The following is a 25097-nucleotide window of genomic DNA, read 5'->3' as shown; positions in this document are numbered from 1 at the left end:
ATTTCTGTGCCCTCTGTGTTACATTGTGTATTTTCTGAGATCCTAGTGGTCCCAAGGTTACAACCACCACATCTTTGCAGTCAAAGCTTCAGGATTGGTATGCAGAAGTATCTCCAAGTGACAATCTAGGTCAGAAGGAAAAAGGGACCTAAGCATGGGACCACCTTTGTGGCTGAAAGAACTCTACTAAATTATCCGATTTGGTACACAACAGTTTCTACATTTGCAAAAGTAGAATATAATATTTATCTCAAAGAACTACAATAAGGTTAGTGAAATAAATCCAGTGTTTCTGGCTCAAATTAAACAGTCAATAAATGCAAGTATTAATTATGTGGGGAATTAAAATTGAGTGGCGATACCAGCACATATTTGGGTTTGCTTGCTGTTTTCCAAACAGATTGAAGATAATAGACAAGATTAGTGTAATGTTTCTAAAAATATTATGTAATCTTTATATTTGGAAGCCAAATGCAACATATTTAGAGGTAAATGTTTTCTGTACGTGACAAATATTTGAGCCTGCTCAGAAGCATTCAGCTTTGCTTTATGTGACTGTTCATAGCACAAATAAATGTTAGAGTTGTGATGCTGTTTGTCTTCCAAAGTTCCTAATTATTTCATACTATCATTAAGGAAGAACAATTTTTTAAAGTGATATTGTAAACTGGGAATGGTGGCATATGTCTGTAATCTCAGAACTCTCAGAATCTAAGGCAGGAAGCAAGTTCAAGCCCAGACTGGGCAATTTAACAACTTAGCAAGACCTTGTTTCAAAATAAAAAGGTAAAGAAATAAAATAAAATAAAAACAAGTGCTGGGGCTGCAGCCCAGTGCAAAGGTTCTGGGTTTAGTCTCTATTACTCACCCCCCAAAGATATTATAACAGTCTAATTTCCTGTATAGTTGCTGTTTCTTATCTTGATTTCCCTGTTTTATAAAGTAAATTTCTAGGGAAAACATAATTTTTAGACTGAATTATTTAAGTCTGAGCTAAATGTGGATGGCCACTTCTGGGAAATGATGGTATTGGAAAACAATGGAAATTAACTTTAGATGATTTGAAGAACTCCTCAGTGTTCAGAACTTGAAAATGATGTTATGTAATAAAACTTACTGGCTTTGTTTCAAGCTAAGTGCTGCACATAGTTTAAGAGTCTTGGCATGCTTTCCATCGCTGCTTCTCAAAGGATGGGCCATGAAGAGCAACATCACAATCATCCCAGCCCCACGCAGACCAACTGCACTTCAGTGAGGGCCTCAAGGTCTGTGTGCAGGAGATGCCCAGCTCCAGACTACAGTTCTTGGTCCTGCATGCTAATAGGTCTTTTGTCCTTTTGCTCTCATGAGCCTGGTTTCTTTGCACCAGCACAGCGAGGTGTCCTCTCTCCTGCCATACAGGGGAGTTTCCTCATACCCCAGGTCCCTGTTCAGGTGCCATAATGCCACACCCAGCGCAGTGCTTGAAATTCCCAGGGGGAGAATGGTGGAGGCTGAAGAAATGAAAATCAGAATGCAGAAAGCTGAGGTCATGCAGAGCCCTCTCTCATGGTGAGAGGAAAGGAACTGCCCAAGGACTGTAGTGAGTTTGTTGATACAATCGGCACCAGGTTGACAACAGGTGAAACCCCTCTCCTAACGGAGAAAGGACCTGCCTCACAACGTGTTGTCATCTGACCTCGGGTGCTCAGTGTTCTCAGGCTGGCATTGCTTTAGCCCCACACATGTGATCAATCTCCAGCCCAATCACTCCCCATAAATGGGGGTGAGGCAGAAGCTAATTTACTTTAGTATACCCTTAAATTCTTTGCTCCTTACACGAGAGCTTTTTCTACCCATTTTACTGACTTCAATGGACAGTTGTTTCTGTGGTTCTCACATTCCTTGTCATCATTTTGCTTTTTGGAGAGATATCTTGAGACTTGACTATTTTGCTTGAATCACCCAGTGAAACATACAACAGGCTTTAGCCTTTTCATCCTTTAAATATTGACCCTTTTTGGGATCCTTGACTGTTGCAAGATGATTTGCTTTGATAAATTGCATCTAAGAAGAACCTGCATGCTTAAGGGTATAAGAAGAAATGGAGGCTGGTCCCATGATAAAATGTGAAGAGTTAGGTCAAACATGACCTCTAAAAAGGGATGAGGAGATATCAGGTAATGGGGAGTGGTGATGGGGGAACTGCACAGTTTGGCATCAGGTTTTGCATACACCTGTGCCTCATGCTATTTCTGAGTCAACCCTGTTGCTTATGTGTACAGTGGGATACCCGAATCACCGTTGTGTATATGATCAACAGTCCACATGTGGGTTCCAGTAATAGCACAAAAATAAATGCTTTTTAAAGGGAAAATACATTTTCTCTGGTTTCCTTATAATGTCTTGGTCCTTAATACCCACCACAAGTGAAAATTGATAGGGAAAGAAGGGAGAACTAACTAGTGGTATAGGTGAGACTTAGAAGCTGTCTAAGGGAACCTACAGTTTAATGAAAACTTTGTCAGAATATACAACATTTCTCTAGCTTTCATGCACTTCTACTGAATATATTGCTCCATATATAAAGAAAAATCTGTCATTCTTTCATAAAGGGAAATTTTATCAAAAAGAGAAGCAGAGTTTGGTAAATTTCTTGTATGTCTATTTGCCAGTGTGTTTCCAACACAGGTTAAGCTGGCAGAATCTCTGGTGTGGACTGTATTTGAACTGCCCTCAGGGTAGGTTTGGCTGGAAGAGACAACCAAAGGAGTCTACCCTCAGTCAACTGTGTGGTTTTCACTTACTTGTGTATCATTGTTATTCTCTTAGAAAAAGAATATGACCATCCCAAGTCTCTTAGAGTATAAAATAATCAAATCCATATCTAAGATAAAAATCTATTTCCAAAATTTATTCTAGTCGACATTATTTTTGTACATCATAGAATCTAAACTAGAATAATTCCAACATACCTAAAGCAGCCCACCAGTGTGATGTCAAGGGAAACTCCAGCATGACTGCAATAGAATAAAAAAGGGAGTGTTTATTTTCAAAGTATACATTATCTTTTTACTCATGAAGAAATATCTATTTCTGTTTGGTCAAATGATATCAGTAGAATGAAGCAACAGTTGGTCCATATTCATGGAATCAGGGAGCCCCAATTTGGTATTTAAGTCATGGTCCAAAAAGCTGTGTGTTAAGTCAACATTTGGAACTCCTCCCTTAGATGTGATGTTTTGTATTATCAGGTTCTCCGTGTGCTCACAATGTTGATTGGAAGTGAGGTGCAGCAGCGATGGGTCTATGACCATCCTGAGTCCTGGCTGCCTCTAGAATTCCGAATCACTTCACTCCAGAGTCGCTTCTAATAAGCAGTCATTGGCTCAGCATCTTCTACATAACACATGTCTGACAACAAGTTAAGAACTTTTCTGGGACCAGAACTTGGGGCCTATTGCTATCTTGAGGACCCAGATCCTTTTACAGATATTCTGTGGCTGCCTTCCTGGAAAACTTGAGCCCTAGAGTTAAAACAGGGAATCCGAGACGATGGAGAGAACCCAAGGTCCTCCGAGTTACTGAGAGATGATTTGTAGCTGAGAAAATTGATGTGAGAGGATCAATACTCTGGCATCCTCTAATAGCAGGAAAGCTGGGAAGTAGCAATTCATTTGGAAACTCTGTGCTCTTAAATTGCAGACAGATTATACTATCAATAGATCAGGACACTAAAATTTCAAGAGTCATGTGAACTGGTAATAAAAATAAGCATTGACTTATAACATGTGTTTACAATTGTCCACACTTGTATGTTTAAACAAATAATAGAGGGTAGTTAGGTGAGGAAAAGGGTAGAGGAGAGGAGAAAATTTCACATGGATGGATGAGTGAGTGCATGAAACTCTCAAGCACGGAGTAATTGTCTTATGATGGATGCTGTTTCAGAGAATTTCTCATGATCTCACTGCAATTTTACCAGGCCTCTCCCTCTTGTAACAGAGGAAACTAACATGAAATGTGACTTGGCCAAGAGGACATTTCTGGGAAAAGGCAAAACTGAAATCTGAATGCATTTTCTTCTACCGCCAGCGATCACAGGTGAAGATGCAAACTTTGGAGAACTGGTATTCTTGTCAAAAATAAGGATTATTGGGAAACTCTAGGTTTCCTCATGCCCCACTTTTAGATCACTGGTTAATTTCTACCTCTGGAAATGGTTTTGAGGGGACTATCTGAATTATGGAGACAAACTCCACACCGGTGGATGGCAAGCTGAACATGAAAAGCAGATAGGAAACACCTACATTTCAGTACAGCCCTGACCCACACACAGCTGTCTAAACCTGCCTACAAGGAGGAGATGGGAGGAGGAGTGAACTTCATCATCAGCAGGGCACAGGGCGGAGTCTACCCGTAGGATGTAATTTAGAAACAACATCAAAAATAATGCATTTTCTTTGTTTCTGCTATTTTACTTCCTTACCGGTACAAGTGATGACAACATGAAGAATGGTGACTGAAACAGCATAATCCCAAACCCACTCTTCTACGATCAGAGCAAAAAGCAACCCACAAAAAAAGTAGGTGACTTCTGTTGAGAACAAAAGAACTGCGAAGAAAACCAAGAATATAATTTTTGAGACTAGTGTAATTAACAATTTTAACATACAGCTAGCAAGAAGACCATGAGAACTTAACCCAGCAAAGAATTTTCCAAAGATTTTTAAAACGGCCCATCTCTTACCTGATCCTCAAATATAGAGAAGAACATTTAATATATCGCTTAATTATTCTTAGATTTATAGAACTATAACTAGCCATATATAATTTTTCTTTCATATTGTTTGTGTTTAGTATTTTAACAAGTAATGTGTAATAAAGAAGAGCTACAAAATACACTTTATGTGCAAATATCTCATTGGATTGTTGTTAAAAGATATGAAAAGTTTATGGACTTAGTGAAAGAATTCAGTTCTTGGTTTTTAGAAAACAGTGTTTATTGAATTATGACAGTTCTTTGTTACCAAGAAGGGCCTATCTTGGAAAGGAGTTCCTTTGGGTTTTCGTAGTAACTTGGTACGTTCAGATAGTCATCCGGGAAACATGACTGATTGTCATGGAAGAATGACAGATGTGGGCAGAAATACTTGTGCACTCACTGGTTGTCACATGATGGCTTCCCTGAATATGAAGAAAGTGTTATTCACCAGCCAGGACCACAAAGCTCTAAGAGAACCGAAGACAAGAAGAGTCAACCTTTGGCCTCTTGTTTTTATACGGCCCTCTAAGGCAACAGTAGCTTCAAAAAAGAGGTTCATCAAACTTTAAAGTGGCACATAGATGTGTATACCACCAAAGACCCTTGGCAAATAATACCACTTTCCATAAAAACAACCTTTCTTCCTTTTAAAACATAGCAAATGACTGGTGGGTTCATATAATTCAGGAATCAATAAATCTATGTAAATGCTATATCTTTTTCAAGCAGAAAATAAAATAATCACCTACAGTATTTCCTACTGTGCAGAAATAATTTATTAACCAGCAAGTCATTGACTGCCTAATTGGTAAATGGGACATAAAGTAAGCAAGCTCAGGCACCGTCTTTGTCCCTTTTTCACTGTATTTATTTTAACTCTGTAGTCTCCAGCAGTTGAATGGTGAATTTATGGTAACTCCTTTTCTATTGGATGGAAATTTCTTTGACTAATACAAATCAGTTTGGCATATCCTGCTCCCTAAAATGAAACCTGGTGTTGTCCTGTCATAATATTATTTCTACTATCAAATTTCACTCCTGCCTCCAAAAAAGGCTCACCCAGGCTCCGTAGTATTATAGGAAAATAGAGATGCCTCCTTTGCCAACAGTTAGCTCTCTAGGTTAACTTGAAGCTGCTTGGAGATAGCAATTTTCGTCTTGCACAAGTCTTATTTGTAAGCAATGACAGAGAATATTTAGGCTTTGTCTATAATAGGAAAAAAAAGCATGATTTAAAGGAAATAGTACAAAACTGGAGGTCAGGATAGCAGAATTCTAGTTTAGCATTTACAGTTTAAGAGTCCTAATTAAGACACTGAGCAGGATTTTAACCTCTGGATAAACTGGAAATGGAACACTATCTTATCTACCTCAGAAAAATGTGGGGAGGTTTTTGGTTTAAACAAAAGGAATTTGTAAGTTTTTCTGTGCAACACAAAGGAAAGATATCACTGCTTGAAATGGTTTGCCTAAAACACATGTTCCAGTGTCCTTTCAAAAACTGATCTCCTGGGTGAAAAAATCATTGAATAGACAAGAAACCTGATCCTACATTGAAGCCTAGGGCTCTAAGGTGACCCTTACATTTATCTCCAAGATTAAACAAGACTGAATTCTCACAGCAACCACCTTAGAGAGTTATGACACTTATCTTCCTAAACCCAAAATTAAAGATTTAATAGGCTAAGAGTTTATCAATATCTTTGTGGAAATGTTCCTGTTTTGTAACAGAAAATGACTCTATAAACTAGGCCAGACGTCCTGGGGCTCTTCACTAATCTCTGGTATGTATAAACAACCTTCTCCAATAAGCCTGTGACACTGGCCTGTCTTCTGTGACTGACCAGAAGGCAAGGATTACATGACAGTCCGGCATGAGTGCTCTCTCCCTGCCCAAAACACATACATGCCTCATCTTGACTCTTTCCTGTGACTATCTTCTTATCTTTTGTGGAGATATATAATATAACAGTAATAAGTTAATTCTATCTCCAGTAAAGCAATATGTGAAGAGAAAGGGCAGATAAAACATGAGACTTCTTGTATCTTGTTACAATAAACATCTCTAGTTCTCACACATTTTTGCTGTCCAAAATTGAATCAATAAAGGCACCAAACAAGGTTATCCAGTGGAGGAGGATGTTTTAAGGCTTTTGATTTGAATTCAGTAATTCTAGCTGGCCAAGTGTTCCAAACAAATCATTTTTGAAATCTGTTTTCTTTGGCTTGAGGCAATTTTGTATATTTGCATATTTCCCCCGCCCCCAAGAAAGGTTATCCCGTGGTTTTCTAAAAAAATTTTAATATTTAGAGATTTGAGAGTACTTTTTTAGAAACGTGAAAAAATTGAACAGAATATTAAGAATAATGATACACAAAAAGTAAGTTTATGGTTGTTTTTCTTTTTTCCTTTCTACTTATCAGTATTGTCTAAAATTTCATTTGCTGGTGTGTATTATTTTATAATGGAAAGTGGCATTAAAATTTTGCTCTTAGGAAGAAGGAGCAAACTTAACATGAACACCCCAAAACAAGTATGGCTGATGTGTATTCAAATAGGCATTTTTACTGACATACGGGCTTATGAATATACAAGGTATACATTATTTATTCAATGGAAATGCAAAATTGAAAAGGTATAGGTTTTTTCCTAGTGTATGCTTTCCTATTGCTTGTCTTCTGCAATAAATTGCTGCTTTAAATTTTTGAATGACACATAGCAACTACACATTGTGGGGCAGAGTAGGATATTTTAACACATGTATATGGTGCATAATCATCCGTTCATGATGACTACCACATCTATCACCTCAGATATTATCGTTTCTCTGTGTTGAAAACATTGCAAATCTCCATCACGAGCTACTTGAAATATTCAATTAATGGTGTCAACCTTGTTATCCTACTGTGCTCTCAGACACTTCCTCTGCAATAAATTCTGCACTATTTTGGGAAGAAAAATAAAGCAAAACAGAAATGTACAAAGTAGAAAATGAAATTTCTTGGTCATTCCAGATGGGAGATAACAGTTTGTTGTATAATTTTCCAGACATCTTACCATTGAAATCATGAATTTTACTCTAGTCTTCAAAAATAAAACTACACTACACGAAGTCTTAGCAGTCTTCATTTTCTATCTTGTATGTTAGGAACATTTTCTACATCAGAATATTGTCATTCTTCCTTTTCCTTTAAAATGTATTTATTGTGAAATAAAAATTCACGTGAGAATTCTAACAGCCTTCTTATTCCATCTCCTAGGATTACTTAATCTGAAGTTTTTGATAATACTTTCCTAATTAGCTTTTGAAGTCAGACATAACATACAGGTGTTTGAAAGACAGGCATGATTATTTTGGAATTTTTTTTAAAAAGATTTTGATTTTTGGAGGCACATAGTTCACTTATTGATAAGAATTTAAAAATTTAAAATTACCTTTATAATTTGTGTCCAGCCATGAGGGACTTGTTTTGAAATCAAATGGTGCCAGGACATCCAACTCATATACCCTGAGATGTCACAAATGAAAGAAATTTACTCTGAAGGAGATGGTTCATCTAGCCCGTGCACACCTCTATCCACAGAAGTCGTTGCATTTACCCATGTTGGATACCTTTAAGAACTGACAGACTCATATGGCCACCAAATAATTTCTTGTCTACACTGTCTTCTGTGTCAGTTAAACTCACTTTGTCCCCAGAGTGGCTTCCATTGCATCTGAGGTCTCAGCTCTCATCCCAGGAGCTCCTTCCATCCAGGATGTGAGGGGGAGCTTTAAATACAGAGCAAGCATGGGCTTGGAAGCCACAACACACAGGTTCTAATCTAGGTAGTGTTATCAGTGAATTTGGACCAGTCATTTAGCCTTTCTGGGCTTCCGTTTAACTATAAATGGAAGAGATTAATCACTTAACTGCTGAGACCCTTTCCTGTTCTAAAACCTGGGCCTTGTAGAGCACATACCTAGTCTTTCTACGGAGCCCAAGTTGGTAATTGTGTGCAGCTGGTCCCCCAGTCAGCTGCGCTGGGAGCTTGAAAGTCTAATTACGTCAAGTGCCTTACCACTGAGTCATGTTAACTGCAAACTCTCGAATCCCAAGCTCAGGGTTGGCCTCATGCTTGCTCCAGGCAGCTCTCACTATCTGCAGCTCCATGCAGCAGCTGAGACTGTGTGAGCTCCAGTTTCCTCAGTGGGTTTGTCGGCAGGCAGGCTGGCTGAATTTTCTTTCCATTGTAAAAGTCTGTCTAATTAATTTTTGGTATCCATTTGCATATTAAAATGGTATTCTCTGCTTACACAATGAAATTAACTTATATAAATACTCAATTTGTAGGAACTTAAATGCAAAGATATATAATTTATTTCAGGCAGCCAACATTTGGGCTATCTAAATTTGTAGGGAAAATTTTCAACCATAACAAGATCATACATTACCCCCAAAATAATGCCTCATACTAACATAGAAATGATACCATTAAAAACACATGTGTTGATTTCATTTTATCCTCATGATAACTCTTTCTGGATTATTACCACCATTTGACAAAAAACACTAAAATAAAAGAAGTTCCATGGCTTGGTCAAGAGGCGACAGGAAATTAATTAGAACCTGGGCCATAGTACTGATCTCTTGACCTGCAGTCCAACACTGCTTCCAGTAGATATTAGAAAACATGTAAATTGGCTGTACATTATCTCTGAGCATCTTCGCATCCACACTTCCTCAGATTCAGTGCCAGTCCAGGGAGCCATAGTCTCCCTTTGTCCCATGATTGTCCACCACAGAGTAAGAACAGACTGCCTGGTTCTATCCGTGTCAGTTCACAGCAGTTCCTTCTATCATTTTCAAAGAGGCAGCAATTTTATTTTTACTTCAACAACAAAAGATTTTAAAACTTCACTAAAAAAATCCTCCTGCATTCTGTAATCCAGAGACATGTCAAATATTAAATATAAACTCCTTTCGTATTCAATATTCAGTGTTAACTTTCTAATTCTGTTTGAAGACAAAATGGCACTTACTTGAGTGTCAGGCTGCACAGGCTCAGAGACAAGTAGTACACTGTGTAGAACAGGATGACACACAGGAGAAGGTTCTGCAGAATGATCTGTGAAGGAGACAGAGGTGACATCCAGAAGTCTGAGGTTTTTTTCATGGCTAATAACCAGCTTGACAAACAAAAGATGATGAATGAATGAATGAGTGAATGAATCCTTATACTCCTAGCCAGTTTCATGCTGATTAGAGACTCATACATTGTGAAGGACTTCAAAGTGTACAACAAAAGTGTCACTGAAGCCAGGCATGGCGGCACATGCCTATAATCCCAGAACTTGGGAAGCTGAGCCAGGAAAAAACATGTGAGTACAAGGTCAGCCTGAGCTCCATAGTGAGACCCTGTCTCAAAAACACCAAAAAAAAATTGTTGACTGAAGAGGCTGGTGTGTTATGCATTCATATGAAGGGTTAATAAAGCAAAATTTTCCATATCATTTATCCTCCATCCACTTAAACAAACTTCGTGGATGCTGGCATTTATATTTTAACTTGACAAAATTATCCTAAATCTCAATTGTAGTCATAAAATGATGAGAACAGGTAAGAAATTTTGCAAAAAAAAACTAGGTGATAATACAATAACTAAGTACAGTAATTTATAAGGCAATTGGCTAACACACAATAGGTGATTTTGAAAATAATTCTTCCACATCAAACTCTTAACAAGCAGGCATTGAAAAGGAATGGAAACCAGACAGATTCTTTAACAAAAGGTGTCATGAAATTTGGCTTCTAAATATAAAAATCCCATTAGATTCTGGTCTGCTACAAGATACTACAATAAATTTCAAATGGATTAAAGGCTTACATGCCAAGGAAGAGATTGGGAGAAGATATTTGAAACATATATATCATAAGCAATAAACTCATACAAGTAAAAAGACAAACAAACCAATAGAAAAATGAGCCAAATATATAAATAGCCATTTCATGTGTAGAAACACTTCAAAAGCCAATAAAAAACCAAAGACGCTGAACTTCCCTATTAATCTTTCAACATATATTCTTATGACCGTAACAAAAATGTCAGCATTGCACATAGGAAGTTTCTCAGTTTCTTTTCTCCACTTTTAGATCTTTTTTACAGCCATTTTTATTTAGCCAACACTCTTACAACTTTTGTATTTTTCTTTGTCTTTAGATGATCAATTCCCAAAAACTTTTAATGGTCGGGGATGTCTGCTAGAATTTAGAGAAGGTCATTCTTGCAGAACACATCACATCCAATGGGCCGAATAGGCCAAATTGCAGATATACTAAGGATTTCTTTCTTTCAGCTATTTAAATACTGGCAAGCTGCCACGCCTAAAGGGCCACTGGAAACTAGGACTTTAAGACTGTTAGCATCTTCCTCCACCCCAGAACCCTCATACCATCCACTGCCCGTCCTGGCCTCTGCCTCTTCTGTCTCTGCCCCTCATGCCATTCTCTAAGCATCCTTCTGTGGCTCTCAGGGTTCATTCCCTAACCTCTCCTCCCTCAGGGTCACCAGGCTCTCTTCCTCACTCTCCAGGTCTTTCTGTTTCATGGAAACTGATACTCTGCTTTTGAATGGAAGAAGCAAAAGCATTTCTTTCCATAAATGTCTTTCTTTCATTATAAAATGAGAAACCATCTCCTGAGATCTGGGTCATGTTGGAGCTTAGGACACTGGGAAACCAAGCAACCAACTCGCCTCCCTGGTAAGCAGTCATGAGCCTACCAGTGTGTGGGCTAAGAGTCAAACATCCCATCCACTCTACCTGCACTAGCAAATGGGAGCCAGAGGTCTGAGCATCTCTTGGGAGGTTGACCATATGCAGTATAGCACATAGCGGGGAATTTCCTTCTATCTTCTGTTTGAAGGCAAATATAGTTATGACTGTTTTGCTTTGTTCTGATTAATTGTATTGCTCTATTCAATACTCTGTTTTGATAAATTCTAGAATGTTCTGAATTTGGTTTGATTTTGCTATACCTGATTGAAATAACAACTATTGTGAAGATAATGAGATACACTATGGCACCTATTACTGTTATCCCGGGAACCTGTTGTAACATTCTGTACCAATTTCATTGCACTGTCTCAATTGGCTATGTTCTGTCTTGTTCTGTTGTAGTTAGTTACCTTCAAAATAATTTTTAAAAAAGAAAGAAGTCTTTTCTAGAAGCCCCCATCAGACGTCCCATCATGTCTCATGAACTCCCACTGGGCCATGTACTCATGTGCAGGCCAATCTGCAGAGTGGACTGTGGTGACTGCTCCTGCAGAACAGAAACTTACTGCCTTGAAATATAGACAGGAGCAACGAAGAGGGAAGGGAAGGGCATGGGACCATAACTGCATAGTCCAAGTGGAGTCCTCAGTATGGAAACAGCTAAACATCTTCATTTCTTAGCAAAGATCATTTAGGGATCAAGAGAAAGTTGGAAGCTTCGCCTGAATTGAAAGTTGGAACCATGCATCTCCCTGCAGACTGGCTCAGTTCCTTCCTGGCTGCCGAAATGAGGACCTATTGATGGTGAAGTATATGTGACGTGGAGCAATTTGGGGGCTTTTGCAGTCCTGTAACTCGGTTAAGAGTCAGGTGTTGTGGGGCTTGCTTTACTATTTATGTTATGTATTAATATCAGTTTTTTCTTAATTTGAGCAGAAATTGTCCCTAGTTGAAATATTTCTAGAACATTGTTTTGCATTTTTATTTTAATCCAAAATAAAACAAGTGATATATAGTGTCTATACTAAGATACATTTTAAGTTATCATGAAACTATTATTTCTACAATAATAATGAAATTCCAATAACTCGACTTTTAAATATACTTACTTGCTATAAAAATTTACTTTTATAATCTAGACTATGCTTTGCACTTAAAAACCTATGAATACCAAATCTGTATAAGATTTTAGAGCTATTTTTTAAATTAAATAATAATTTGTAAGAATATATTTACTGACAAATTTTATATACAAATATATCTCCTTTTCTCAACAAATTTGCAAAACAGTCTCTACAGCATTAAAATAACACATTTTAAAACAATCTAGTAAGGGATATTTAAAACACAAGGAAAATTTTTTGTAAATAAGTATCTTTTTACATCTATATTGTAAATAAAGCTTTTCAAATAATTTTCCTAGAAACAAATTCACTTGCCCCTAGTAAGTTTGCCCCCTAATTTATCTTCTATGCCGCTGTTAGAACTGACCTTCTAAAAGACCGCCTGTGACATCCCTCTGCTGGGTATCTTTCCAGGACCCCACACTGAATCAGGATTCATCCAACCACTTTTTCCATTTCACAAATAGTCACTGGGTTGGCATTAAATCAAGATGAACTGGGCCAGCTTCTGGCCATAGAGACCCAGCCCAGCAGGTGCCCTTCAGTGTATGAACATCAGCCTCACTTTGAGCTTCTGTTAAAATGCAGATTACTGGGCTGCAGCCCCAGAGTCTCTGATCTAGGAGGTCTGGGATGGATCCCAGGAAGCTACATTCCTAGTAAGCGTCCAGGCACCACTGCGCCTGCCATTCCCATGAGTGCCCTTGGAGAACTACTGATCCAGAGATGAGAATGAGGTGTGGATAGGTGGCTACATGGCAGGCAGAGAGGCAGTGAGGGTGCAGTGTTCTGTACACTGGGGCAGTCTGGGAGAGCCTGGTGGAGGCCTGGTAGGGTCCATGTGTCCATGGAGGTGAGGAGAGGCTGAAGGAATGTTTTTCCAGGCAGTGTTCCATAGTAACATTTATATGTACATAGCATATTTAATCCTTGTAAAAATTCTGTTGTGGGTTCTATTACTATTCCTTCCCTAGAATACAAGCTCCCAGAGGTTTAGAGACTTTCCGAAGTCTGACAGTAGATGCACAGCTAGGACTCCAACCCTGTTCTCTGACGCTTAGACAATGTGCTACTTGTGATGAGCTGGGGTGACATGAGGGCTACCAGAGGCAGGAGAAGCGTTGGTGAGCACAGGGCAGGAGCCAAGCTGGAGACACGTAAGAGGGCGGCTAAAGGTCTGAGGTGAGGATGGCGGCGAGAAGGGGAGCACACCCATAATCCCAGCACTCTGAGCTGCTGCGGCCCCAGGACCATGCTTGAATCCGGACTGAAGAATTTAGTGAGCCTGTCTCAAAATAAACAATTTTTAAAAAGAAAGGATTGGGGATGTAGGTGAGGTGAAAACTGTACGTTCTGAGAATCCTCAGTACTGCCAGGAAGAAGGAAGGAAGGAAGGAAGGAAGGAAGGAAGGAAGAAAGGAAGGAAGGAAGGAAGGAAGGAAGGAAGAAAGAAAGAAAGAAAGAAAGAAAGAAAGAAAGTTCGTTGATTACGAATAGTGAATGTCTCTGAAAGCCATGAAGAGATTTTATAAAAGCTTTAAAGAGCAGTGTGGGCCGGAGGTAGGACACGCATTTGAGTGGATTTGTAATAACCTTATCCACCAGTGGAGCTGGACAGAGGACCCAGCAGCTAAGGAAATAAACTGACAAGTCAAAGTTTCTCAGAGAGAGGAGGCATTGATTCCATTGCCCAATTTTCCGGCTTGTTTGAGCAGAGGGACAACTGGAGAAGGAACCAGGTCAATTTCAAATGATAGGAATAGCAATTGTTGAACTAGCCCAGCGCGATCCTATTAAAAAAAAAAAAAAAAAAAAAAAAAATATATATATATATATATATATACACACACACACACATATACATATATTAGGCAAACCGCATCTGTAATTTAAAATTTTCTAGTAACTACATTCATTCATAAAAACTTTTAATGTATAAAATTAATTTTAGTACTTTCTTAATCCCAATAGATCCAATTATAATTTCTACATGTATCACACATTACAATTTATTAACAGGATAGCTCCCATCATCTGTCCACACTGCATCTTCCAGTACCAGAATGCGCTGTACTTACAACACATCTCGGATGGGACCCGCCATACTTCAAGGACCCTGCAGGCCTGTGGGCTCGGGTAACCACACTGGGCAGCACGGCCCTACGCTCTGCCTCTCCTTCCAGCCTCCTCCCTTCATCCCCTGCTCCTAATGGGAAATGGTCTACTGTAGCTCCCCCTTGTTGAGGGATTACCATGCAACTGCCCCTGGGCCCATATTTCCCCATTTTGTTCAGCCTCCCTTGTTCTGCATCCCTACAAGCATCTGTAAAAGTCTTCCTGGGTTTCAGATTTCAGGTTCAGACACCAAAGCAAATGGAAGTTAAGGGCATTGTCCCAGCTCCTGTGGCCTCTGTGTGGCCGGGCGCTTGTCCCAGATCTGCTGGGTAGCACACCTACCCTCCTTAACCCTGTGGTGCCCTGCTCTCTCCCTAGCAGGACCATATTGAATATCAGATCTAGATCAACACAGATTTTTTTAAGATTCTGAAACTGAGATAATCAGTTGACTGAATGGTTCAAGGATATATCTCCACTTAGTGGCAGAGTTGACAGTAGAAAAAATTGTATTGGATGACCCAGGGAAAGACACTGTCCAAATGACTGAATACATAGCTCCATTTTAATAGACATTTTATCATTACATTCTAAGAAAAGCCAATATATAAGAATTAGAAGGTACAGCTATCCAGATATTTAGCTACTGCCAACTTTTTCTTTTAAAGATATATTTGTATCAGACTATTCTGTTTAATGAACTAACAAAAACTTTGTAGTATGGTTATCTATCTTATACACTTAATTGTGTTCCTTTTAAGATTTGATTTTGTATCTTGAACAACTCTTTCTAAGATAACAATATGTAATTTATCATCTAGTGATTTCTTACTGTTATTTTTATGACTAATCATTTCTTACTGTGATTTTTTTTGAAATTCTGTATTGTTTCTACCCTTTTTTTCTGTTTTGCTTTTTTTCTCTAAATAAAATTTTTAAAAAGATATACTGGGATCTGTGGTCAAACAAACTATAAAAAATGTTATGATATTTATAAGCCATTTGGCTATTTGAATTTGATTGGATATTTAATGATGTCAAAGAATTACTGACCACTTTAAGGTGTGCTAAGGTATTGTGTATCTATGTATTTTAACGTCTTTATCTTCAAAGATACATAGAGAAATATTTACAGGTGAAGTAGTATAAAGTCTGGATCACTTCAAAATAAGAAGGTGAGAGATTATGCAGAACCTTAGATTGAACATGAATTGATAATTGTAGAGTTGCACTATGGCTACATAACATTCACTGCATTGTTTCATTTAAATTTATTTTCTCACTTACAAAAAATTTTCAGTAGATTTATTGAAGCAGTGACCATCTTCACAAACTTTTAAAATACAGTTTTCTTAATGAGCTATTGAGAAACATCTAAGTTCCCTGGGACCCGAGCAAGGGGTAACCTTGGCTCAATTTCTCCATGCACAGGCGCCAAATGAAGCTTGTCTCTTGTAATCCTCACGACAATGCCGCCAGACAGGAATTATAATTCATATTTAGAAGAAGACAGGCTGGTACTCTCCTTCCGTGCTCCTCTGGGATGAAGGGCACACCAGTCCTGGGATTTATTTGCAGGTATCCTGTGTCACTGAAATGTGGCCAGTGGTGGAGGAAGAGGATCCTGGCAGTTTTCTGGGCTGAGCAGAGTTTCTGGGACCAGAGGATCTGCTATGGGGCTGAATTCTCCAAGAGCAAGGAAGGGCAGTGAGTTGTGCCTGTCACCAAGAGGAACGTACCTGGCGCAGAGCTCAGCATGTTGATGGAGATGCTCAAGGATTCTTCATCGGCGGCTCTTCTTCCCATTGCTCCCTGGCCCCAGAAACCCAGTGCTCCTGGTGACCTTCCCCTGCTGCTCTGCCCTTCTCCAGGTCCCTGCTGTCACTCTTCAGGCCCAGACTCTCCCTGCTGCATCCCCTTGCCATGCTCCTCTTCCCCCACTCCTGGTACCCAGCTGGATCCCCCTGGAAGGCTGGGCATGCTCGCTCTGGCATCCGCTTTTCAGTCCATCTTTGGAGTCCATTTGGAAGCTAAAACATCAAAACCCATCACCACTGAACATTCATTTTCATTGCATATCTTCTGCAGCAAACCTAGTTTTCTGAGGCAATGTGACCTCTAACAGAGGAATGGGGGAAAAGAAAAACAAAACAGAAACATTTACACACTGCCTTGTGTGTAAGTGGTCACCCTGGGTCCTGTTTTTTTCTTGGTGCTTGCCCTCCTCTTCCACACAACCTTCATCCGTAAGTACTTTCCACTGCTGGGAAAGGTCATCATTCCACTCTCTTCTAGAACTAACTACTCCTTTCTTTGGAAAGCAAACTTATCCTCATTTCCAGTCGGGGCTGACACCTCACGTCCTCCAAGAAGTTCCCCGACTTCATATTCCCACATGGCGGCTTCCTGATACTCTCTTCTCTCCCTGACATAGCCCTCATGAGTCTCGCTATGGAGAGTAATTCAATAATCGAATATTAATACAGATCATTGCAATGCAATTTGCTTATTAAAAAGCTTCCACCTCTTCCTGAAAGCACAATAAATAACCACCAGTCTGAAGTGTGTGCAAGTGTAAGAGGGATACGCACTCGCCAAGTCATTTTACAAAGAGTGCTGCAACTGGACTTCACATTGTGAAGTTCGATCATTGTGAACAGTGACCTGTTTTGATCAAAATATTCTGATGTCAGCTTCTTTTCGTAGTCCTAAACAACACAGCACTTCTAATGAGTTGACATTAAGAAAGGGCTACACCTACACACACACACACACACACACACACACACAATGGAGGAAGGCTGCACTAATGTGAGGATTCTAATTCCCCACCAACCAGGAGAGGCTATCTTGTAAGGGTCAGGCAGGAGCCTTGTCTGAGCACGCAAGCGGCTTCCCCAAGGAGTCAGAGCCTTGAGGACCCTGTGCCCTCTGGTTGCAGTCACTCAACTGCCTTTCCAGTTTCTGCACTGGCTTGACAAGAGGGGAAGCTGGCATTCAACCCATTTCTCTGGATCTGACACCACCTTGATTCATTTGTCTCTTAGATTCCTCTTTCGGCACTTACTAACACTTCGACGGGATGTGTTCCACATACAGTTTGCAGTTCTTACAGTAATTTCTAAATGATACAGGGCCTGATTGTTCTAAGATACTTGCCTCCTTTAATCTGAGGGACTGGGAAGGAAGTGAGGCTCACTAACAATTGTATACTGGGTAGCATGGGTCCTGGCACACAACGCTACTGAATGAATGTAAGTTGAATGACCCAGTATAGGTTTTTATTGTTATTCTGTTTGCTTTATTCCCCTTCCTTCTGTCTTATTTATTTATTTAGTTTTGAGACAAGCTGGCATTGACCTAACTAGTTAGCCAAGTCTGGCCTTGAACTTGCAATCTTCCTGCCTCAGCCTCCCAAGTGCTGAGATTACAGGCTTGGAATACTGCACCCAACAGTGTAGTATAAAGATTGATAGAAACAAGGCTTTCCAGACATCCTAGCTACTTAAGAAGGATCTGTTGTGATCGGTCAGAGCCCAGGCTACACTGAACTGTATCCCCTGACAACAGCAATCTTTGCTGCACAATGAGATAGTAATCAATCAGCAGGAAATTAGCAAATGTTGATCTTCTGTCAAAAGCTGTTTCAGACTTTCTTGTGATGCAAAGGAAAATTACGATGAGACAATTATACAGTAAACAATTGGAAAAAGCAACTATATCCAATGTTTGCATGACATGAAAGGACACATACAAATGAGCTCACCCTTCAAAACAAACACACGGACACAAATATAATCCCTATTTATGAATGAAGAAACAGAGTTCAGAGGAATTACATTATTTACACAGGGCTGATAATTAGAAGCATTGCAAATTTTGCAGCAAATTTCTTGACTCTCAGAGAATAAGTTTTGTATTTCTATTAGTACGTGTTTACAGTACGTAGTATTTATATTCCTTGCATGGCGTTGGTATGTGTACATAATACATCTTGATTCCTTTTCATCCCCTTTCATTGTCCTCTCTCATCTTCCTTCCATCCCTTCATCTCCTTCTTTTTTGAGAAAACTCCTCTATTTCCTATTACCTAGCTTTTATTTTGCTCTTTTTAATCTGTTTTTCACACAAGATAAATCATGTTATATGTAAGCTTGTGCATCTGATTTATTTCACTTAACATCACATTCTCAAGGTGTACCCATTTACCTCAAATAACTCAAGTTTATCCTTCTTTATGGCAGAGTAGTACTCCACTGTGTGTAAATACCACATTGTCGTTATCTATTCATCTGTGGATGGGCATATTGGCCACTACCAAGATTTAGCTATTATGAATTGTGCTGCTATGAACATGGATGTGTGTGTATCACTGTAATCTGACATCTTTAAATTTTTTTCTAAAATACCTAGAAGGAAAATAACTGGGTCAAATGCACTTTCTAGTTTTAGATACTGAGGAATCTTCAGAATCTCCATACAGTATAGAAGAGGTCCTTTTTCCCACCTAAAGTATAGAAGAGGTCCTTTTTCCCCAAAGCCCTGCCAGAATTTGCTATCATTTGATTTTTTGATTGCCATTCTTTGATAATAGCCATTTTTTATGGGGTAGGTGGAGTTTTTCTGTCCTTTTAATTTTGCATTTCTGTGATGGCCAACGATGTCAAATATTTCTTCATATATTTATTGGCCACTTGTACTTCTTAGAACTAAGTATCTATTCATATCACTTTTTTTTAATTGGGGGTCTTCCATTGGGGGTCTAACTTTTTCAGTTCTTTATACATTCTAAATATTAATTCTTTGTCTGTGGAACAACTGTCAAAAATTTTTCTCCGCACTGTGGGTTGTCTCTTCACACTATTGGCAGTTTCTTTTGCTGTACAGGAGCTTTTAAATTTAATATGATCACATTTGCTGATTCTTGGTACTGAATTCTGTGCAACCAGGGTTCTGCACAAAAAAAATTCCTTGCCTGTGCCTACAGTTTCAAGAGTTTTTCCTGTCTTGTTTTGGGTTAAGAGTTCCTGTTTAACATTTAGTCATTTGATCCATGCTGATTTTAGTTTAGTACACAATGAGAGATATGGGTCCAGATTCAGTCTTCTGCATGGAGAGAACCAGTGTTCCGAGCACCACTTATTAAAGAGAGGGCTTTCTCTACTGTACGTTTTTGGCCCCTTTGTCAAAGATCAAATAGATAATGTGTTTGCGGTTGTTTCTGTGTCCTCTATTCTGTTCCACGGATCTTTAGAGAATTATTTTAGGTTCATAATCACACTTTATATTGGCTTATTTCAATTGGGAATTTCTTTCTTTTCTTTTTAGTTTAGGAACCCAGATCTCCCAGCAGTCCATTCAATCCCATTTGAAAATCCTGCCTAGTTTCCCTTACTCCTGGCTTCTAATTTTCTCAAAGTCATGTAAGCTTGAACTGCTAGAGACTAGGTTTCTCTTCCATTCATTAAAGTTTGTAAAATATGAAAAAGGAAGAGAAGCAACCATGATTTCACCTTGTAAAAGTGAAAAAGCATAATTAAATAAAATTAAGCATCATTAAGACCTTTCTATTTCCCATCAAAAGGACAACTCCAAATCCAAACTGTTCTTGCTTGGAGCTTCAATGTTGCCCAAAAGCTCGTGTTGAGTTGTGCTTGGTGCCTAACAGGGGGGATGAATGGGAGGTGGTGAAACCTTCTAGGAAAGTCAAACATTGGACCGCACCTTTGAAGGCAGATTGGGACCCGAGCCTCTCTTGCTTTAGCTTCCTGGTGACTGTGAGATGAACAATTGTGTTCCCCTACACATCCAGAGGTTAGTGTGTTCGGCCAGGGAATGAAACCTCTGAAACTGTGGGCCTAAATCAACCTTTCCTTCTCTAAATTAATTTCCCAGGCATTTTGTCACAGTGATAGAAAGCTGACTGACAGAAGTACTATGTAGAGCACATTTCAAGTCCTGTGTAGCGAGAGAATCCCTACCATCACTTAGAATTAAAGAAAGAACCAACCTCTTCATCATCCTACTACAGCTATGGCACTTATAAATATTCACAGGTTAGCATTTTAAATTACATTGCAAATTTCAACAAGTTCCTTAAGCTCCTTAAACTGTAAGAAACAGAACTCAATATATTAATAGAGATAACAGAAAACATTTCAGAATCAACCAAGAAAACTGTCTCAGGAGCCACTCAGATCTACTTTGGCACCTTTAAGACTACAATAACTCAAGTTAGGCACGTGGCGTAACTGGCAACCTAACAACCATAGCAACCAGCTTACACTCAAGGAAAAAGTTTTCCCAGCCTTCATTTTCCTGTTCATTATTTTCCTCCCACTCTACTACCAGCTATACACTTTCTCTCTTGTGCAAACACACCCAAAAAAAAGAATCTGATGAAATAGACCAATCATGATCTGGTATCGCACACCATGTCGCAAGGAGCTCTGATATCAGTGCACCTGGGCTTCCTCTGAGGACCACGGACCTCTCTAAAGCACGCAGGGCCATGTTATGAAGCTCATCTAACATGTATCCCTGTGACCTGTGCCAAAGGCAACTCACACAAATGGCTGCGGAAGGGGCAATAATCAGATCCCTATTCAGAGTAACTGCAAATGGGAAGGGAACCAAGAGGGAGGGAGGAGGGCAAGAGGAAGGGGAAAGAGAAATGGATGGAAAAGAATTGAGGTGTGCTAAGTACATGTACCAACCAACTTCCTATGAGAAATATAATGATTATATGCTCCATACATGCACTAATACAAATAGAAAGTACCAAAAGAAATGAATATACTGGTCTCTGGCATCACTTGATGCTATTAAACTGTTACTAAGTCAAACATCAGGAAAACAAATTCAGGTTTAGACTCCATTAAAACTAGATTGATTGCTCTGGTTATCAGGATTGGAGTTACTCTGGAGACTGGGGAAAGAGGAAATAAATTTTCTTGTTTCCAGCTACTAGTTAGCAGTTTTCAGTTAAATTCAGGACTTTAGAATTTTTCCACAATCTGTAAAATTCAAAAAGGTTTAGGGGCTCAGTTGCATCTTTGATTTTCTGAACTCTCAAAATAATATAGGCTCATTAATTCAAGTTCTGAAAACATTCAATGCAAGAGATAAAACTATACATAAATCAGGCTATTGTACTAAGACATTATGGAAAATTGGAAAAACATAAAAGTAAAACAATAAAAAATCACTTATGTTCTCACTACTGGAAAGGCAATACTAGACCCGTTATTCAAATAAACTTGTTAAATTGCTATTAACAACCCTTAGATTCCACTGGTCAATATATGTAGCTGCCAGAGCTGGGAAGTAGAGCTTGATTCAGTATCTAAAAGAAGATTAAAAACCTACTGAGTCATATAAATGTCTTATGGTGTTTGTCTTTAGATGATGAAATTGTGGGCATTCTCTTCTCTCTTTTATGTATTTTGCAAATTTCTCATGAAAGAATGATAACAACCAGTTCCTTTTTAAATTTTTGAGATAAGATCTTGCTAAATTCACAGGTGGGACTTGAACTTGTGATCCTTTTACCTCAGCGTCCCAGAGTGCTGGGACTACAGGCTTGTGCTACCATGCCCAGCTATTGATGGTCAATTCAATCACTGAGTCAGGGTGATATCTGCCAGATCTATCTTATATACTGGTTTTTAACTATGCTAATTATACTGTTTATCCTTTGTAACTACTAACGCTGGAGTGGTATTTGAGATTATGTGAGTACCGTTTCCCTAAAACATCTTGCCCAGGGCTTTTAGTATTTATTAATATGTTTTGTCTAAGTCAGCATTTATACCCACAAGGTAAAATGATGATTTTATCATTTCATTTCCCCCCTAAATTTTAGTAAACATTCTTCTGTAGACTTCCTCACTCATCCTTGGACTGAGTGTCCTGTGTTTTTACACTTACTTTTGATAACATCTTTATTTTCTATGTGTTATAATCTATTCTCCTCATGATTTGGGGGCAGAGGAGTGAGCTCAGCAGGTGAGTGCTTATCCAGGATGTGGGAAACCCAGATTTGATCCCCACTACCATGAAAAATAAAACAAAAACCATCATCCTTTGCATTGTGAAATTATCCCAAATTTGACTGGTCAGAAAACCTACAAGATGACATCAGTGTTCTTTTTATATGGCCCATCATATCCTTGCTTTCTCCTAACCCTGACGTTCCAGTGAGATCCTGCACTTTGCCACCTGTGAGCTTTCTTTTCTCTCCCATATCTAGGTGTTCATGCAGCAGTATAACGCTGCGTTGATCATACAAGCTTTACAGTGCACTCTACTGTCTGGGAAGGCATTTGTTAGGAGAGCAGAGCTCAGCTTAAGTACCCTTAGCACACATGCACACACAAAAAGCAAGCAATGATGAATATGCCTCATCACTTACAATGATGGCTTCATAGGTGTCGGCATCTGTGTATGCTCATCAAATTGCATGCATAAAATATCAATAATTTTTGCATTTATGCCTTCATAAAGCTGCATAAAAATATCTGATAAAGCTGGTTCCTCCTCATTTCTTTGTTTTAGGACCCTTATAGCATTTCAATGTTTATTTTTCTGTATAAACTCTAAAATATACTTGATGAGCTTCATAAAACAATTTAGTTATTTATGATGATTATGCAAAATTTATTATTCACATAGGAATAAGTGATAGCTTTATAGTGTTTGCTCATGCTGTCCAAACACAAGAAAAATCTCCAAACGTATTCAACTATTATATTTTTAGGAGTATTTTAACTTTTCCTCATATAGATTTTATACACTTCCTGCCAAGTTTACTATTAAATAATTTCTCTTTTTGCTACTAATGTAACTGAAGTTTTATCTTTCTTTACATCATCTAAGTAGCTATTATTTGTGCAGAGTAAAGCTTCTGATTTAAAGTTTATCTTTATTTACATTATTTGTGCAGAGAAAAGCTTTTAAGTTGTATATTTTAATGGCCTATTATCTTATTGGAACATTTTTTGTCTGTGTTATGTGTTTTCATTGATTTTCCAAATAGATACAAAATGATCTATGAATAGAGATAGTTTCACTTCTATTTCTGATCTTACAGCACTTGTTCGTTTGGTTTGGTTTGACTGAATTGACTAAGATCTCCAATATATTTTTAAGTAGTGGTGGGTTTCAAGGATAACTTTGCCTTTCTCTAAGTGTCTCCAGTTTCTCCACTAAAGTAAAACACCAGCCTCAGAGCTATAGTGTGTGTATGTGTGTGCATTCTTATGCATGTGCGTGTGTGCATATAGTTATTTATGTATTTGCACTAAGAAAGAAAGAAATCAGTTATTTTATTACTGTTTCAATTAGGAATGGTTGATCTATTTTAGTTTAAGACCATTTTAGCACCTAAATGAAGATGATGATGTCATTTTCTAAGTTTATGCACATAATAAATTGTGTTAGTGAATAACATTGAGCCATTCTTCCATTTTTTGGAATAAATATCCATGGTGTTTTCCTTTTATGATAAACCATTGGATTCTGTTTGTTAGTATATTTTGTATATTTTTATATTTATAGTCACATGAAAGATTGATCTTTATTTTTGTGCTATGTGCAATTTTTGTTTCATAAAAACAGGATTTTTCTTCTATTTTTATACCCAGAAACAACATTTTCAGTTGATAAATATTTTTAAACACTATGCATACAGGTTTTTTTTATAATCTTAGTTTTTAGAATGCATTTAATAAAAGTGCTTGAAATAATTTTTTTTAAAAAAGAAACAATTTAAGCACCATTTGGGGAAATATGATCATTGAGAACTGAAGATAACTCCCCTTTAAGTCTGAGCCTGGCGTCTAGGGATTTAGCTCAGTGGCATAAGTGCCTGCCTTGCAAGTGTGTGGTCGTGAGTTTGATCCCTGGTACCAGTAAAAAAGAAAAAGACAAAAAAAAAAAAAAAAAAGTTTGAGCCTGCTCCTTTTATGACGTCCTTCTCCACTGACTCTGTGAAAAGTGCAAGCCCGTATGTGACTTAGCGAAGCAGAATGTTCCTGTTATCCGTCATAGCTTCATTCTCATAAGCAAATTGCTGTCTATCCTTCAGGCCTAGTTCCCACACCACCTTCTCACCCCGTCCCACCCCATCCAGAAGGAATCACTTTCTGCCCCTCCTTTTGCTTCCATAGCTTTATGGATACATCTTGCAGGCCTGACCACATTTGTGTCATAGCACACTTATTTATGGAAGTGCTCATTCCTGCACCTTCTCGGAGTCACTAATTTAATCCTCTTTAATTTTCTGACCCCACAAATAATGCTTGGCCTTGGTAGAGACTCAATAAATATGTTTTGAGGGAAGGTGCAAAAAAGTAA

General features: G+C 38.5%; 1 protein-coding gene across 1 annotated transcript in view; it reads right to left on the bottom strand.

Annotated features, from left to right (window-relative positions):
- The window catches only part of Tmem244 (transmembrane protein 244), a 32162-nt gene that overhangs the window by 4726 nt on the left and 2339 nt on the right, over nucleotides 1-25097 (bottom strand). The window contains exons 2-5 of the mRNA XM_063233357.1: nucleotides 9769-9854; nucleotides 8181-8254; nucleotides 4469-4594; nucleotides 2955-2999 (exon numbers count right to left, since the gene is read on the bottom strand). Of these exons, the coding sequence (XP_063089427.1) occupies nucleotides 2955-2999; nucleotides 4469-4594; nucleotides 8181-8254; nucleotides 9769-9854 (331 nt within the window). The remainder of the gene's footprint in view (nucleotides 1-2954; nucleotides 3000-4468; nucleotides 4595-8180; nucleotides 8255-9768; nucleotides 9855-25097) is intronic.

Source organism: Cavia porcellus, unplaced genomic scaffold (assembly GCF_034190915.1).
Source record: "Cavia porcellus strain 051 isolate PalLab524CR breed Dunkin Hartley unplaced genomic scaffold, mCavPor4.1 scaffold_22, whole genome shotgun sequence".
NCBI classification, from domain to species: Eukaryota; Metazoa; Chordata; class Mammalia; order Rodentia; family Caviidae; genus Cavia; species Cavia porcellus.
This window is presented reverse-complemented; position numbering and strand designations above follow the sequence as displayed.